Genomic DNA, 18,125 nt, shown 5'->3' with positions numbered 1-18,125 from the left:
CCATTCCAAATTTAATATATAATATACCGCTTTTTTCAATTTTTAATCGACTGAATAACAGCCAATTTTATATGGCCAAATCTTTAATCAGATTTATTTAAATATCCAAAAATGAAATAAGCAATAAAACAAATGATAAAAGAAATGAAAAATTAAAAAAATTAAAAAACTTAAAAAACTTAAAGCTGAAAAAAACCTTATAAATCTATAAATCTATAAATTATCTAATTGTTTTTTTAGGTTCCAATGCAAATGATTGCATTGATAAATTACTAGTCCTATTATGAAAAATATTACTATTACCAGTATTATTATTAGAAATATCTTTTTTTGAACTTGATGGGGATACAGTAAAGGATTGAAATTCTCCCATTGAATCACTTCCATTTTCACTTTCACTTTCATTTCGCTTTGCATTTTTATCGTTTCCATTGTGATGAGAAATATCAAATCTCAATGAAATTGGACTCAATGCATTAGTATCTATGCTGATAAATCTTTTTGAAAAATCTTCTTCTTTGGTAGGTAAAGAGCTTGGAGAAATTGATGCAAAGTCTCCCCAGTCATCATCTGACTCATTTCCTTTTTTTCTTTCATCCCCTGGCCTTTTTCTCTCTATATCATTTATAATTTTATCTATTTTAGATTCGTTAACTATAATCTTTGGTGATTGGATTGGTGTTTTAAGAGAAGGTATTTGACTCAATTTTGTCTTTATTTTCCTTGGTGTATTATCTTTTTCTTTATCAACAATTTTTGTTTCCATTTTCTTTTCAGAAGGTGTTGATTTACTCTTTTCTGGAATTGAGTTGTTTGGGGTTTTTGGGGTTTTAATTTGATTTTGAAAATTGATTTGTTTGGTATTTGTTACATTATCTGAAATTGAATTGGGTGTTTCTTTAATTTTTTTAATTTCTATTTTATCTGATTGAATTTGATTTTCGGTTTTAATATTATCTAATTTAGGTTTAGAAAAAAATGAAAACCAACCATTGGTTTTTTTATTTTTATCCTTATTTTCATTCATATTTTTATCTTTATTTTCGTTACTATTCTCGCTACTATTCTCGTTACTGTTTTCATTACTGTTTTCATTATTTTTTTGATCTGTATTTTGATCTGTATTTTCATTGTTGTTTTCATTACTGTTTTCAGTATTTGGATTAATTTTTTGAATATTTTTAGAAGAATGATCACTTTTTATGCTTTTTGTGCTTTTTGTGCTTTTTATACTTTTTATACTTTTTATACTTTTTATGCTTTTTACACTTTTAGTATCATCAATGTGATTTGGAAAATCAAACAACAGATTATTATCATCATTATTATTAGTAGTATGATTGTTATTAGGGTGGTTATTATTGCTTGATAATTGACCATATTCGCCCATTGAAAAATTACCAAAATCATCATCATCGTCACCATAATCATCATCACTATAATAATTAAAACCATATTCATCATCATCACTATTATTGTTTTTGTTACTATTTTTTTTTGATTTGCGAGATTGATCGTTTAATTTGAACTGAAAATTGAAAAAATCATCATCATCTTCAGTAGAATCAATTTTTTTATTTTTATTTTTATCTTTGTTATTATCATTATTTTTATCATTATTATTATTATCATTATTGTTATTATTATTTTGATTGTTTTTAAAAAAATCCTTGGATGATAAGAAATTTCTTTTTATGGCTTTTGAGTTTGATAGTTGGTTTGAGTTTGAGTTGAAATTAAAAGTTTTAGTAATAAAATTTAGTAAGATGGGTTTTTTTGTATCATTAATATTGTCTTTATTGTCATTGTTATCTGTATTGTTAGCACTATCTGTATTTACATTATTTTTGGTAATATCATTGTTTTCTTTTTGATTACTTTGAGCCGTATTTTGGGGAGAATTTTGAGAAGCATTTTTGAGTAAATCATTTTTGATTCTTTTATTTTGCAAGATTAAAGATGCTTTTGAAGCATGGCTAGTTAATTGATTAGAAATTGAGTTTAAAAGTGAGTTTTCATTATTATTATCAGGTTTGTTATTATTAATATTACTATGATCAGAAGACCAATGAAATATTTTCGAATAATTTTGAATTTCTTTTTGATTTATATTATTTTCAAAGTTGTCATCAGTATTGGTGTTGATATTGTTGTTTAATATAAGATCATTTGAATTCCAGATTGATATAATTTTGATGATATTTTGATAAATATTTGACAGATGCCAATTTAAAAAATTAAACGAGTCACTTCTTTTATGTTTATTATTATTATTATTATTAGGGAAGGAATTATCTTTAGTAGTGAAAAACTGTTTTGTTGGTCTTAGTAAGGAATAATAAAATTTTCTTGAGTTTTTAGCTTTGTCTAGTAATTGAATTGGATCAGTCATTTGATTTGGGTTATTGATTTGATCAATTCGATTAGAATTTTCGTTGAATATGTTGCCCATTAATTTATTGATGTCAATCAGTAGATTTAAATTTGATATGTAAGATAAACTTGGAATTTCTGATATAAATTCCCCAAAGTCTTCGTTATTATCAGAATCAGAAAGATAATCATTATGGTTTGAGTGATCTGAGTGATCTTCCTGTTCTTCCACATTCTTTTGATCCTTGTGGTGAATGGGATCATCAATAATAAGAACCTTCTGTTTATCTGTCCCAAAGTAGTCTCTGTCCAAAATCTGACGATTCTCTTTCAATTCTGTCAGCTCTTTCGTCACACCCAGCTTATCCAGCTCATCCAGCTCATCCAGCTCATCCAGCTCATCCAGCTCTTGCAGCTCCTGCTCTTGCTCACCCCATCCAAGATGGCCACTGTAATCGACATCTCCCGGCCATGCAACTCTGGCAGCAGCAACACCAAAGACAGCTTCTCCTACGTCGCCAGCAACAGCCCAGGGATTGTGGTCTACGTCTTCAGCAGACATGGCACTCCTCCACTGTCGTCTCATCAATGCTGTGTCTTCTTCTGCCTCTTCTCTGATCTGTGCTCCCCAGACCCGCAGCGATGGCACATGCAGTCAGAAACCTACAACAGCACTGATACACGCTGCAGGACGCTTGAACACGCCGGAAAGCATGCATATGCAGCCCTCCCGTTGCGGGACGTTGTTGGGGCCAACCGCAACGGGGCCCTGCGGAACAGCGCCCGCATAGGCGCTGGACAGATTCCAGAACGTTTTTCGAGCGGGCACAGAAGTATAAATGGGAGGGCAAATCCGTCCACATCTCTCTCCTGGGCTGCTTCTTCTCCTGCCTCTGCTGCCCGACTGTTGAGAGTGTCTTCTTCCTGTGCTGCCGCTTCCGCTGCCTCTTCTGCTGCGGCCCTCTTTTCCTGTGTCTCCACCATGACTCCCACCTCTGTTCAGAACCATAGCCACAGCTCCCGTCTCAACCTTCCTTCCCTCGTTGCTCCCTCTGTGAAAGACCCTCTGTCGACAAAGATCTCCAATGTTTCCATTGCCACCACTGCCAGCACTACCACCAATGCAAACAATCCTAGCAACACCGGCATCGCCAAAAATGCTGTTCTTCTAGTAAACAACCCCAAGTTAACCACTAAAAATACCGCTAGCACCACAATCAACAGCATTTGTTCAAACATAAGCGTTCCCTCAAAGAAGAAAAAAAAGGACTCCACGACAGGAAACCACACTGTTTTCATTCACAAACTATACGATATGTTGCAAGATAGCTCAATATCGCATCTCATCTGGTGGTCCAGTGATGGCAGAAGCTTCTTCATTTCTCCCGGTGAACATTTTTCTCAGGTTTTGGCGAGCTTCTTCAAACATACCAATGTTGCCAGTTTTGTTCGCCAGTTGAATATGTACGGTTTCCATAAAATCAATGAAAATTCTTCGGCTTCGACTCAAAACCAATTGCATAATAATACAAATCTTAAAAATCTTAAAAATTTGAAAAATGCCGATAATTCAAAAGAAGATATCATTTCAAAAGACAATACTAACTCCAAAGACAACCCAAATCCAAATGAAAATAACAACAAAACTAGTTCAACCATTGGGATATGGGAATTCAGACATGCCTCCGGTGTATTCAAAAAAGGTGATATAAACGCTTTAAACACGATAAAAAGAAGAACTTCAAAAAATATTCAATCTCAACAATTACAATCAATTAAAGACGAAAATAATATCATTTACGATAATAATAATAATAATAATAACAATATCAACAACATCAACCACATTATCAATAACATCAATAATAACAACAATAATAGTAGTAATAATAATAACAACAATAGTAATAACAATAATGACCTTATATTAAATCAATCTCAAAACGATTTGAAAACTAATATCCAGAATTCATCAACCACTAATTTACTTCACTACAATAACGATAACTCTATATCTTCCTTAAACAACTCTATGCTATATCATAACAACAACAACAACAATAATAATAATAATAATAACAATAACAATAACAATAACAATAACAATCATATAAATGAATCATTCGACCTGCTAAATCAAAAATTTAACGACCTCAAATCAACCGTAGACAAACTAAAATACGAAAACAATATACTCCAAAAAAAATATCACGACTCAGTTATAGACCTTAAAAATACAAACCTCGACATGGTAAAACTATTAGATATCCTCCAAAACTCAATCAAATCCAATCCAAATCCAATCCAGAATTCAAATTCAATTCATTCTTTTAACTCCTTCAACTCTCTAGATCTGGACTTGCAAAATTTCAAATCTTCAATATTAAAAAGAACAAACAGCCATTTCTTCCCTAAAACTAACCAAAACAATCAATATCCTCAAAATAACCAGTATAATCAAATCCAATTTCAACCCCCACCAATCATCAAAACTTCCTTTCATAACATCAAGTTTTCCTCAACAAAGGAAAGACAAATGAGCATATTATGCGATCCTCTAGCCCAAATTCCTGGCTACAACTCAACTCCATCTCAATCACAACCTTCAAACAACAACATCATCAATAACAACATCAATAACTCCTTAGCTGGAAGTTTCCTATCAAACCCTCCAAGCTCAAAGACTTCCATCAATTCCACTTTCAGCCTATCAACTCCAAATCTAGACTCTTCTGACATTTCCTCAATCAAGACAACTTCAAATAATAAATTCAAAAATATATCAATTATACAAAGAAATCCCAGCGATTTCAATACAAGATCCCCTTATTCACCTCTAATAAGTCCTGATTCAAATGACAATGATCATCAAAACATTCATAACAATATCAATAACAATTTTTTAAATAAAAGGGATCAGGACTTCAATTTTAATAATAATAAAAACAGCAATAATAATAAGAATAGTATCAGCTTTAGAGAAAGAAGACCAATGTCTTATCCACAGGTTTTGCCTGAAATCCCAAGGTTAATCCATGAATCTGACTCAATATCATCGAGAAAGAGACACGCATCTAATGATGTCTCATTTGATAGATCTTCTATCTATTCAAACTCGAATAGCAACTCAATTTCAGCAAGTATTGCCACTTTAAACGACAATACATCCTATAGAAAACAATCTTTTTTTTACAACTCTCCCAAAAATTCTTTAACTTCTAATATTAGAAATTCTAATCTAACTTTAATTACAGATAATAGTAATAACAACAACACTGATAACACTCTTAATGGTTCTAACGATAACGATAATCAAAATAAGGATGTCCATATAAACAACACTAGACAGAGTGCTGTCTACTCGCTTCTAAATCCCTTAGTTGCCTCATCACCGGAAGATGTCTCATTAACTGATAATCTATCAGAAAACCTTGAACCTGATGCCAAGAGAGGTCGTTTTGAAAATTGATATATCCTCGGAGTTTTTTGCACTATCTATATACTATTATTTCTATTTTCTTGTTTTTTTTTTCAGTTTTTTAATGGAAAGATTGGATCTTGGGGTTTTTCTCGGTTAAAAAATTTTTGTTGATAGTTTATTTAAAAGTTTATTTACTAATTGACTCATTTTAATATTTTCACTTCTGATTTAATTTATTTCAGTAATTCATTTCAATAATTCAATTCAATAATCCAGTTTGGGCAATGTTTGAAGAATTGAAATTTCAAGTCACATGCATCAATTGTTTAGTGTTGAAAATAAGGGAATCTATCACCTGACTGAATTTCCGTTTAAAGAAGAATCTGTTTTGCGACCGTTTTCATTTTTCAAAATTACAACACGTGACACAAAAATCAGAGGGAAAATCAAAATGGCTCTGATTGGCTGAAACGATGAGATGAATTTTCTAGATAATTACCATCAAGATTGAAAGATATACCTGAAAATCATTCGGAAGCACTTTTAATATAACGATACAAGTATTAAACCAAAAAAGATAACTGAAAGCTGAGAAATATAATTGAATTCTTAAAATGTCAGACATCAAAAGTACTTCACCAGTAGCACCACCATCCCAAACACTTTTAAATGATAAATGGGATGTAGTATTATCCAATACATTAGTTAAAACTGGATTAGGATTTGGATGTGGTGTTTTAGGATCTGTTTTATTTTTCAAGAGAAGAGCCTTTCCAGTTTGGTTAGGAATTGGTTTTGGTTTAGGTAGAGGTTATTCTGAAGGTGATGCTATCTTTCGTTCTCCAGTTGGTTTGCGTCATACTCAGGCTTAATTTATTTCAATCAATCAATAAACTAATGAAGTGAAAAAAAAAATCAAAAAAAATCTAATATAGGTTTAATCAAAACTTTAATCAAAATTCAATAAAAATTTAGTAAAAATTTATAAAAGCTGACAATTATACATAAATATAAAATGAAAATTAACATTATTATTGTTTCAATTAATTTTCAGTGTCTAAGTTTTTTTTTTTTTGTTAGCTATTAAAAATTTCATGTTTAATTCATTTAATCAATTAACAAAAGAAAGAAAGAAAGAAAGAAAGAAAGAGAATAAAGAAGAAAAAAAATTACTGCTTGTTTAAAATATGTTTCTTTAAATTTTTTTGTTTCCACTTTTTTTAACTAGTTATCTTACATTTCCATTTTCATATCCTGTTTTTAATCATTTTCTAAATATTATCAAATTATAATATATAAATATTCCAACTCATTTTACTAAAGAATAATAGTGGAAAAGAAAGTAATTACATTAAGCATTAAACATTAAGATACATGATTTACAATTCGAAATTGATGCAAAATAAGTAAACGAAAAGCAATAGAATTATTAGAATTAATGTATTATTATTATTATTATTATTATTATAATAATAATTAATATGATTATTAAAATCATTAGAAACTTGAAAATACTAAATTTTGTTAATATTAAAAACTCAATTGGAAAGAAATAACCAGAAAGATAAATCTTTAAAAGAAAAGCCAAAATATTATAAAAATAATAATATAAAGATAGTATAAGATAGGGTAAAGATAAGATAAAAAAGATAAAAAAGATAGGAAAAATAAGAAAGATAAGAAAAATAAGAATAGCAAATGTAAAAATAAAATATTAAAGATTAGAGATCTAATTGAAAACAGATATGCAGAATAAAAACCAATTTGTAAACAAGAACAGAAAAAGAAGGAACTGACAAACAAAAAAAAAGTAATAAAGTAATAAAGTAATCAAGTAATAAATAAACAGTAAGAAAATTAACGAGAGTGAATGATACAAATATAATATGCTGTTTTTAGTAAAAAATCAAAAAAATCAAAAGAGTGGAATGGAATTCATAAGAATAAAACAAGTTAATAAAAATCAAACGTAGAGACAAATTTTAAAACAACCCAAAGCACGATACACATGACAAAACAATCATAATAGTATAAAACCAAAAAAAAAAAAAAGGGATAATTAACTGGAGGAAAAAAAACACCGGAAGAAAAATATTAAAGTCTGAATTTATAGGGCATTAAATTGATGGCAAGAATTTAGGTAATTTAACGATTCAGTTGGAATTAAGTTGGAAGAGGGGAGATGGATTTTGAAGCTGGATTTTGATTATTTAGAAGAGAATTTCGATTAAGTCTTTGACTGTTTAATCTTAGTAGTTCTATATCATTTGATTCTTTAATGATGCCGGCTCTTTGGGCGTTGTTTAAGTTTGGGTCGACTAAAAGAGAGTTATTTCTTATTAGAGAGCTTGTTCTGTTGCTGGTAATGTCATCGTTGAGCGAAGACATGACTGAGTTGATAGTGTTTATGGCGCTTTCAATTGTGTTCATTGCTGAGTTGATTGAGTTGATGGCTGAGGTGATGGAGACTCTGTTTAGGTTTGAGAGGTCAACCGAGCTATTTGAGAAGGAGTTTCTAGGAAAGTTGTTGTTGTTGAGGTAGTTGTTTGTGAGGGAGTTTCTGTTTGATACCAGGTTTGAGAAGATTAGTTCGTGGTTTTGGTTGTTGTTTGGGAGAGAGACAATTGACTCGACTATTGATACGGCGTCATTTTGGTGTAAGTTGCTGATGATTTCGTTGTCGTTATCGACGGTTATGACAGGGTTTTGGTTGCTTATTATTAGGATGTTTGAGTTGTCCGAGGTGTTGTTATTGTTGTTGTTGTTGGTGATGTTTAGTTTGTTTTCGATGCTGTTTAGAATGTTATTGTTGGCGAATTTAAAGGGAGTGATTTGGCCATCTCTGACTTTTTGGTTCAAGAATTCTAGGTATTCTTCGGTAAAGTATTCATCGTTAGAGGGAGAGTTGTTGTTGTTGTTGTTGTTGTTGTTAATGGGTAGAAACCAAAATAGGGGATTGCTGCCCATGACTTGGTTCCAGTTTTGAAGATGGGAAGATTGTTTGAAGGGTTTGTCATTTTTGGATACTTTGATGACTACTCTGTAGAGGTTGAGGTAGTTGTAGTTGATGTATTGGTAATTTGATGGGTCTAAAACAGGAGTGTCCTCTGAGTTGTGAAGATTTTTGGAAGATTTTTGAAGTTTTTGAAGGGCCTTTTTGTATCTTTCTTGGTTTAGTTTTTCTATAGTTGTTTGGTTATTGAAAATGAGGTAGAAGTGTTGCGAGATAAGGCCGTATAGGATGGACAACCAAAGAAAGGATATGAAGAGGATGATGATAAAGTTTGGGTTTATTCTTTCAGTGTCGTTGATGACATCTTTGATGTGTTCTGGAAAGTAGATGAGAGTTGAGACAAAGACAAAGAGAATGAGGAAGAAGAAATGGAGGATGAAGAGAAAGAAGATCTTGTAGTTTTTTTTGCCAATGACAATGCCGATCCAGATGCAAAAGTGGTCCATTTTGGGGATGCAGTGGCCTAGTTCGCTCGAGTGAGAGGTTCTTAGAGGTTTGATAGAGTTGCAAGTGGAGCACCAGAAGGGAAGGCCATCTCTGTTACAGTAAAAATACTCTGGGATTTGGTGGTCTAGAATTGGGTTGTTGTAGGTGTATGGGGGGATCTTTTGGGGCAAGAGGCCAGGGCCCTTTATGACGATGAGTAGCCATAGAAACCATATGTAGAGAAGAAAGAGGGAGAAGATGGAGATGAAGACGATGGAGATTGCAATGGAGTGGGTTTTGATTTTGTAGAGCTGGACGTAGGAGAATTGGTAGCAGTAGATGTAAATGGTGTAGAGTAGGAGAAAGTTTGAGAGGTAGGGAACAGATAGTTTTAGGAAACGAGAGAGTTTTCGTTTGAAGAGGTTGAGCAAGTTGGATATTGATTTCTTTTTGTTTGGAATTTTGTTGAGATTTACTGTTGAAGAGGAAAAGTATCTTGAGTCCGAGGGATCAGTTATTATATCAGACAAGTTATCGTGATTGATACTATTGGCGTTATTAGTGGTGTTGTTAGTGGGGCTGTTAGTGGTATTATTGGCAATGTTATTGGTATTGGGGTTGTTTGAGGACTGGAGGATGTTTTGTAGAGACTTGATGGACCTTATGGACTTAAAAGACTTTATCGACTTTGAGTTGAATTGGTAGAGATTGAATTTTGCCTTTACAGTAGTGTTCTTTTGGAATTGATTGGAAGAACCATTGAGAGACATGTTAGAGGCAAAGATAGCGAGGAAAGAAACCCAAGCAAGAGCAAGTTATCGAGTCAGAAAGTGAACAAAAAAAGGAAGAGTGAAAAAAAAAGCAGCAACGAATAGAACGAATAGAGAAAAAAGGAAAGAGCAATGGGAGACCAGGAGCAGAGTTAAGGGAACGAGAGTAGAGAAGGAGTGAAGTGGAGCCGCGATGAGATGTGAGGAAGAGCCTTTTCTTTCTCCAGCATCCTTCAGCTCTTCTCCCAGCACAGGAAGCAGAGGCAGCACGAGAAGCACCACATTTCCGTCCCTGGAATGTGGTCCCGCCCCAAACACGCTCACGCCCGCAGCTGACCCAGCGCACGTGTGCTGACGTAAGCAACAACGGTTGGCTGTTGTTCTGACTCAGCACACGTGTGCTGAGTCAGCGTTGCCGAACGCGTCGCCGTGTTTTGGTGTTTACGTGGGAGTTGGCGTCGGGAGCAGTGTATATAATGTGTAGGTATAAGGTGGAAGAGCCTCTGCTGCTTCTGCTGCTTCTCGTCCATCTCCAGTGCCTCTTCTCTCTCTTCTCCTGCGACGCTAACAATGGTCACTCCCTTTCTTGCCTCCAACGATGCTCTTGCCAACCCCATTTTGAAGAAACCTCTCGCTGCTCATCCCAAGAGATCTGCTCTTGTCGACCTCTCGCTCGACACCAACGCCGGCAACTCCTCCTCCACCACCACCAAGCCTCTCGACAATGGCATAACCTACATCAATTCCTCTCCTTGCATCAAGAACAACCCCATAAAGCTCACCACCACCCAACTCAACAAAAATGGCCAACCGACCGCCAACAACTCTCTTAAGAACATCACCGCCGACGATATCCACCACCACGATATCCACCTCCATGACAGTAATAATGATAACAACAAAAAGAGAAGATTTAATGTTCTAATTACCCCAGACTCAAAGTCAAAAAAGATTAAATTATTGACCCCTGTCCATTCAATAAACAACACCAATATCACCGACCATGACAATCATAACACTACTGATAATAATAATAATAATAATAATAATAATGATAATAGTGATAATAATGATGATGATGATAATAATAATAATAATAATAATAATAATAATAATAATAATAATAATAATAATAATAATAATAATAATAATAATAATAATAAAGATCTTAAAGATCATAACAACAATGAGGAACCAAAAATATCAACGTCAAATGAACAACCAAAGGCCCAAACAATCCCCCAATCAGATACCTCCCAGAAAATATCTTCCAAAGAATCAAATGAAAACATCTACTTGAACTACATCCTCAACAACTCCTTTTACTACGACTACAACCAATCGACCAACGACTACTCCACTGAACTATTCAACTACCAATACACCCTTCAGTTCCTCCCGAAAAATATTCCCAATAAAAACTCCTTCAAATCCCACTCAAACTTGAACAACAAAATGAGATCCATCCTAAATGACTGGCTCATCGAAGTCCACTTGAAATTCAACCTATCTCCTCAAACCCTCTTCTACTCAATCAACCTAATCGACATCATCCTCTCCTTCTACCCAAACAAAAACTTCAAAGTCGAAAATCTACAGCTTCTAGGTATATCCTCACTTTTCATTGCCTCAAAGTTCTTTGAAAAAAATCTACCTTCCATCAAATCCTTTGAGTTCCAAACTGAAAACTTTTGTAAAATCTCGAAAATCAAAAAATTCGAATTCAGAATCCTAAACATCCTCAACTTCAACCTCTTCAACTTTCCCACCTCCTTCTACTTTCTATCAAGACTACTAAACGACTTTCTATCAACCTTCTCCTCAAACCCAGCCATATCTTCTCTAAAAGAAAAGCTCATCTTCCTCTCCCACTATCTAATCGAATCAACCCTTCTAAATAACAAACTAATTGGCCAACTACCCTCAAACCTAGCCATTGCCTCCTTCTATCTTGCCTTGAAAATCCTAAACATCGATTTTCTCCTAACCAGTAAATCCTTCAACTTCAACACAAACCTATTCAATATTCAAAATAAAATCAACAACTCAAACTTCATCCAAATCAAATCAATCATCCTAGAAATCTTCAACTATCTCATCAACAAAATCATCCACAAAGAATTCTTCAAAAAATACGCTTCCAGTTTCTTCCTCAAAGTCTCCATAATCGCTAGATTCTGGTCAAAGGACTTGGTTCTCAAAAAAAACCAAAAAATAATCGATCTAATTCAAAACGATATCAACCAAAACTTACTATACGATCCAATCTCCTCCGAATCCACTGCTTCCTCTTCAGAATCCTCTTCCACTGAATCTACTGATTCATATCAATACGTTATTTCTGATGAAACCATTTCAAGCACCTCTGAATTAGAAGTAATAAACTCATCTGAAGACGACAACGACAAAGATAACAATAACGACAATGAAAATGAAAATGACAACGACAATGATAAAGAAAATAAGGCAGAAATTGTATACTTGAGCAGCAGTGATAACGACTCAGACTCTGATAACGTTCAATACATCAATAACAACACTCCTGAGCATTACAACGAAGACAGTGATTGCGAAAATATCGAATCCATTAACAACAGATACTTGCTACCTCCTCTGGAACCCGATAGAACTTGATCAGTAATTTCTTATATTATTACACTATTACACTATTTCACTACTTCACTACTATACTATTGTATTAAATAACAAAAGAAAAATTACATCAATTCATTTCTAACTATTTATTCCTATTAAAATCATTTTTCACTGCTTTTTTTTCTTTTTTTGGTTTCTTTTTTACAAGATTTTGCATTTAGTTATCTACATAAACCTCCTTCGATGTATTTAGCAGCTGCTTTTTATTCTTTATTTCCCCCTTTTTTGACTAACTTATGTCTATCTTCCATTTCTACTTCCATCTCTATTTATACTTATATATTGTTTATAGATTTATTTCATTTCACTTAATTCAAGTTCCTTTTTGTCCTTGCTCTGCTCTGAGCTGGATCATTTGAGTCCACTTTAGCTTACTTTTCTTCCTATTGTATAATTCCTATTTTTCCACTCGCATGTTTACCAATGGATAAAGGTTTATAGCTTTACAAAATACTAATCTTTCTACGCTAACTAACTCTACACTCTTCTATCTATCTTGCTTTCCTCTTTTTTTTTTTCATCCCTCTTAATAGATGAATCAAACTGGTCCTTGTTTCCTTTCTCATATCGTTATTCTCTCTTAAACAATGGAAGTGAGTGATCCTAATCCAAACATTAAGCCCCAAATCATCGCCAGCCAAAACACCTCCAACCCCAACTCCAACCTCAACTCCAGCAACAAACTCACCACTACTGCTCAAAAGTCCCACGACGATAAGAAACTCGTCAAGAAAAGAAACCTAGCTCACTACTCCCTTTCCTGTGTTCGTTGTCGTCAAAAGAAAGTCAAGTGCGATAAAGACCAGACTCCATGTCCCAACTGTATCAAGTCAAACTCCATTTGTGATAGAGCTATTGGCGATGGAAGATCAAAGAGATACAAAAACTCCTACGTAGCTGGCTTGGAAAAGAAGCTAGAACACTACCAGAGCTTGTTGAACAAAATCAGACTAGATCCCTCCTTAATCCACTCCATAAAGACATTCGAATACAATGAAAACGACGTCCCAGCTGCCTCCACTGATCCTAATAATGCTCTGATCAACACCTTCAACAACCCTCTTCATATCCATAACATACTCGACAACTCAAACGACAGTGACACCAAAATCGGCAACACTACTGCCACTCCTAAGGATAAGGGCGAGAAACCAAAAATAGTAGTGAAGGCAAATAAAACAAAATTTGGCATTTCTGTCTATGGCCCTACAAGTGTTTATTTTGATGACTCCTTAACTGGAATCAACAACAACAAGTTCAATAGGCACCACAGCAGAAGCAAAGACAAGAGCAAATCTGGTTCTCATTCTCACCAGTTCACCAAAAACGAATCCAAATTTAACCACCACCAGAACCTTCCATCAAACTTCGATACTGATTCATACCACTATCACAAAATCAACTCTACTGCCAACACACAGAGTAATAATGACATTGAAACTGATCTTGATCAACTGAAGAACTCCCACACAAATAACTTTAGCAGCGACAACGAAATAGCTAACAGCAGTTGCACAGATTATGAAGGTGCCTATGAACTAACCGAATTAAACCAAGAAAACTACAATAACAGTCAAAATGAAATCAATTTCATACTAAAGAAAATGGGTATCGATAGAAAAAAATTAACAAGCTCTCACCTAATAAGAAATTCCATCTGTCTATTTTTCTTATATCAGTATCTAGACTTAAACACCTATATTTACAGAGACTATTTCCTAAGAGATTACTTAAATAATAAGACAAACACTCTATTTTGCTGTGAAGAATTAATCTTTGCAATTTGTGCAATTGGTTCAAAAATTTCTAAAAACAAACAATTAAATCGTAATTCAATCTTTTTCCATAAAATTGCAAACATTCTAATCAATGAAAAGCTTGAAAATCCTTCTCCTGCTTTAATGACAACTGTTCAATCATTATTATTATTGTCTTATTACCATATAGGAAATGGTGAAACTTCCAAAGCCTGGAATCTTTCTGGTTTAGCCTTTAGAATTGGCTTTGATTTGGGCTTCCAGTTGGATCCGGATAATTGGGTACTAATCAACAATTTAACCATAAGTGAAGAAGAAGTGCTAGTTAGAAGAAGATTTTATTGGAGTTGTTACATGTTTGACCATTATATTAGTCTATTATTTGGTAGACCAATAACGCTTAAAATCAACGACACGAGTGTTCCTGATACGAGTAGTTTACCAACATACAGTGTAAAGGAAATGAAGGATTTTGTTTATGCAAATGACAAATCAAATCAGTCTAAATTGATTCTCAAAATGATTGAATTAAGTGGCATATCTGAAAATATTTCAAATAATTTATTTTCAAACATTAACGGACACATTTCAATTAATTTCAAAATTCGATACAAAAAATTAAGAGAATTAAATTTTGATATTTTAAAATGGAGAGAATCGTTAATTGAAGAATTCCAATGGGATGAACATAAATTAAGAGAAACTGGCTCAAATCCCACATTAAATAGCATTAAATTTTACTATTATTTAATATTGCTATGTCTTAATAGACCATTTATCTCTAAAGAATTTAAATACGAAAATGATGACGAAAATGAAAATGAAAACAAAAATGACAATGAAAACGACAATGAAAATGACAATGATGATGAAAATGACAATGATGATGAAAATGACAATAACAGTGAAAATCAAATCAAAATTGAAAATCAAAGCCAAAGTCAAAGTCAAAGTCAAAGTCAAAATAAAAATAAAAATAAAAATAAAAATAAAAATAAAAATAAAAATAAAAATAAAAATAAAAATAAAAATAAGAATAAAAGTAAAAATACTAGTTTTACTAAAAGTAGTGATAATCGAAATAGCGATATGACAACCAAAAAGACACCAATTAATATTTGTAAAGACGTGATTAATGATTTGTTTATAATATTACATCAATTTGAATTAGATCATCAAGGTTTCAACTATATTAGTATAACGGGGATTTATTTATGTATATTGTCATTGAGTATAATTTTATTGATAACCAAAGATGACAGTGATAATAATAGTGAAATCAGTGAAGAAATTAAAAGAAAAAATAATTTAGAACTTCAAATCAAGTTTGCATTTTTTTTAAAAGTTTTAAAAGAGACTTCACACATTTGGAATTTATCCAAAAAAGCTTATAAATTAATTAAAATGAAATACGAAAAGTTTTATAAAGGTTTAAATTTTCATGGTAACGAAATTCATTTATCGATATTAGATCAAAAATATGTTAAAAGCAATAATGATAATCTAAGTCACGATAATTTATTCAGCGATAATGAGAAAATTGATAATGGATATGAAAACGAAGATGACGATGATGATCGTGATAGTGATATGGACAATGATAATGAAGAAGAAAACGAAGATAACAATAATGTTGACCATGATAATGACAGCGATAATCATAATAATCATAATGATAATCATAATGATAATCATAATGATAATAGTAGTGATAATAGTCGAAATACTAATAAGAATAACAAGAATGATAAGAACAGTAGAAATAGTGGAGATACAAATTGCAATATTAATAAAAATACCATTAATAATAGCGACAATAATAATTTCATGCAAAGACAACCACAAAATTTATTTAAATCAGTTAATCCAAATAATAATAATAACTATTATTATAATAAAGCGAGAACTAGTAACACAAGAAATATTAATGATTTATTGTATGAAAATTCTGGTTATAAGCACGAAGCAATGAATAAGAATAAATTCCAAAGAGGTGAAGAGGAACCATCGTTGATTGCATCTACTAACTCAGGGCTCAACAGTATGAATTGTGAATTTGCATTAGAAAATGTTAATTTAAATAAGAATAATTTTAATACATCTAGTAGCAATATTAAAAATAACAATAATCTGAATAATAATCCCAATAATAATAGTAATAATTTTTTAAGAAACAACATCAATAGAATGAATGGAATTGGTGGGATGAATAATGGAAATCTCAGTAGAAATAATAATATGGACATTGGTAGAAAAATTTACTCAACTATGGATATTAATATGATAATCAATAATAGTGATAATAACGAAAATAAAAATAGTAGTAATCCTGGTAGAAGCAACAATAATAGTAATAGTAACAGTGATAATAACAGTAGCAATAGCGGTAATAATAATAATAATAGTAATAATATTAATAATAATAATAATAATAACAATAATGGCAATAATGGTATGCCATCCTCAAGAATAGAAATAAATGGTTTCAATTACCAAGAGAATTTTAACAATTTTCAAAATACGAATAATCAATATAATAATGGTAATAGTAACACAAACAATATGAACAATATAAATATGAGTAACATGAATAATGTGAATAATGTGAATAATGTGAATAATATGAACAATATCAATAATTTAAATAATATGAACAATATGAACAATATGAATATGAACAATATGAATATGAATATGAATATGGCCAGTATGGGCAATATGAACAATATGGCGAATATAAACAACGTGAACAATATGAGCAACATGAACATAAATAACATCAATAGCAACAAGGCCAGCAATTACGATTACAACAACGCGAGAGACAGCTCGAACAACTTCAACATCAACAGCATCATCAACATGACGGAGAACGAGCTCAATTTCGGCAGCAACGAGTTTGGCAGCAACGGAAACAGTATTGGAGACAACATGGGGGATAATATCGACTTGGGCAGCAGTGGCAACGATGGCAACAACAACAGCTACAGCGTCATCTCGTTCCCCAGCTTCATTGGAGGACCTCCGGTGATGATGACAGCAGGAGGGAACAACAATAATGAGGATAACTGGGAGTTCTTCTTCCCGGACTTGTTCAACTGAGGCTTGAGACAGCTCTCGCTACATAGATGTGTATAGACAGATAGATGAAAAATTAATGGATTTGAAGCCAAAAAAGATAAAAAAGATAAAAAAAAGATTAAAAAGATAAAAGCCCAAAACAGTAAACGCAGTCTAAAGCAATAAAACGCGTTTCTCTGCAAAGATACCGGTTCCATACCGTTGGTGTTTATGAGTCGTAATTTCTTTCTCTTTCTTCTCTTTCTTCTCTTTCTTCTTCTTCTTCTTTTTCAATGTGCAAATGTGTCCAGCTCCCGAAAACACCTCAATTTCCAGTCCCAGCACCAAAGGACGAGCTCATTCTCTTGCTATCAACACCACACTCACTGGCGGTTCTTCCTCTCCCACTTTGATAAGCACCAAAGACAGTTCACTCACCATGGACTCTCTTTCTTCTGCTCCCACCACCCAGAACCTCTCTTTGAACAAGCAGCAACACAACACAGACACTGGAGCCGAAGCAATTGACTCTTTTGTATTGGGTGCTTCGGTTCACACCACTAGAGATGAAGACTTGCAATCTAGCCACAACAGCCAATCTCCCACAGTTGACAACGCCCTACAGAATGGTAATTCTAGATACGAAATAA

At 32.8% G+C, this 18,125-nt stretch overlaps 7 protein-coding genes across 7 annotated transcripts; 5 read left to right on the top strand and 2 right to left on the bottom strand.

Annotated features, from left to right (window-relative positions):
- Positions 1-10: 10 nt before the first annotated feature.
- ASCRUDRAFT_153946 (uncharacterized protein) lies at positions 11-3,039 on the bottom strand. Its single transcript, XM_020189321.1, has one exon. The coding sequence runs from the start codon at positions 2,957-2,959 to the stop codon at positions 221-223; it is 2,739 nt and encodes a 912-aa protein (XP_020046706.1). The 5' UTR covers positions 2,960-3,039; the 3' UTR covers positions 11-220.
- A 223-nt stretch (positions 3,040-3,262) lies between these two features.
- On the top strand, positions 3,263-6,000 carry ASCRUDRAFT_76383 (heat shock factor family protein). Its single transcript, XM_020193445.1, has one exon. It carries the CDS (start codon positions 3,689-3,691, stop codon positions 5,840-5,842), a length of 2,154 nt encoding a protein of 717 aa, XP_020046705.1. The 5' UTR covers positions 3,263-3,688; the 3' UTR covers positions 5,843-6,000.
- A 46-nt stretch (positions 6,001-6,046) lies between these two features.
- Positions 6,047-6,334, top strand: ASCRUDRAFT_76382 (uncharacterized protein). Its single transcript, XM_020193444.1, has one exon. The coding sequence runs from the start codon at positions 6,108-6,110 to the stop codon at positions 6,261-6,263; it is 156 nt and encodes a 51-aa protein (XP_020046704.1). The 5' UTR covers positions 6,047-6,107; the 3' UTR covers positions 6,264-6,334.
- Positions 6,335-6,408: 74 nt separating this feature from the next.
- On the top strand, positions 6,409-6,666 carry MIC10 (Mic10p; the record flags this gene model as incomplete). The annotated part of the gene is made up of 1 exon (XM_020190664.1): positions 6,409-6,666. One exon carries the CDS (start codon positions 6,409-6,411, stop codon positions 6,664-6,666), a length of 258 nt encoding a protein of 85 aa, XP_020046703.1.
- A 1,291-nt stretch (positions 6,667-7,957) lies between these two features.
- On the bottom strand, positions 7,958-10,003 carry PFA5 (palmitoyltransferase PFA5; the record flags this gene model as incomplete). The annotated part of the gene is made up of 1 exon (XM_020191860.1): positions 7,958-10,003. The coding sequence occupies one exon, from the start codon at positions 10,001-10,003 to the stop codon at positions 7,958-7,960; it is 2,046 nt and encodes a 681-aa protein (XP_020046702.1).
- Positions 10,004-11,584: 1,581 nt separating this feature from the next.
- On the top strand, positions 11,585-12,208 carry ASCRUDRAFT_24363 (uncharacterized protein; the record flags this gene model as incomplete). Its single annotated transcript, XM_020189848.1, has 1 exon — positions 11,585-12,208. A coding segment is annotated over one exon (624 nt), but the record flags the coding sequence as incomplete, so codon positions are not given.
- A 3,296-nt stretch (positions 12,209-15,504) lies between these two features.
- ASCRUDRAFT_81363 (uncharacterized protein) lies at positions 15,505-17,517 on the top strand (the record flags this gene model as incomplete). Its single annotated transcript, XM_020194610.1, has 1 exon — positions 15,505-17,517. The coding sequence occupies one exon, from the start codon at positions 15,505-15,507 to the stop codon at positions 17,515-17,517; it is 2,013 nt and encodes a 670-aa protein (XP_020046700.1).
- Positions 17,518-18,125: the final 608 nt, after the last annotated feature.

This window comes from Ascoidea rubescens (genome assembly GCF_001661345.1).
Source record: "Ascoidea rubescens DSM 1968 unplaced genomic scaffold ASCRUscaffold_8, whole genome shotgun sequence".
Lineage (NCBI taxonomy): Eukaryota > Fungi > Ascomycota > Saccharomycetes > Ascoideales > Ascoideaceae > Ascoidea > Ascoidea rubescens.
The sequence above is the reverse complement of the archived record's forward strand: the minus strand, read 5'-3'. Positions and strand labels throughout refer to the sequence as shown.

Coding starts and splice junctions, on each gene's coding strand:
- ASCRUDRAFT_76383 (XM_020193445.1), top strand. CDS start 3,689: ATGTTGCAAGATAGCTCAATATCGCATCTCATCTGGTGGTCCAGTGAT.
- ASCRUDRAFT_76382 (XM_020193444.1), top strand. CDS start 6,108: ATGCATCAATTGTTTAGTGTTGAAAATAAGGGAATCTATCACCTGACT.
- ASCRUDRAFT_153946 (XM_020189321.1), bottom strand. CDS start 2,959: ATGAGACGACAGTGGAGGAGTGCCATGTCTGCTGAAGACGTAGACCAC.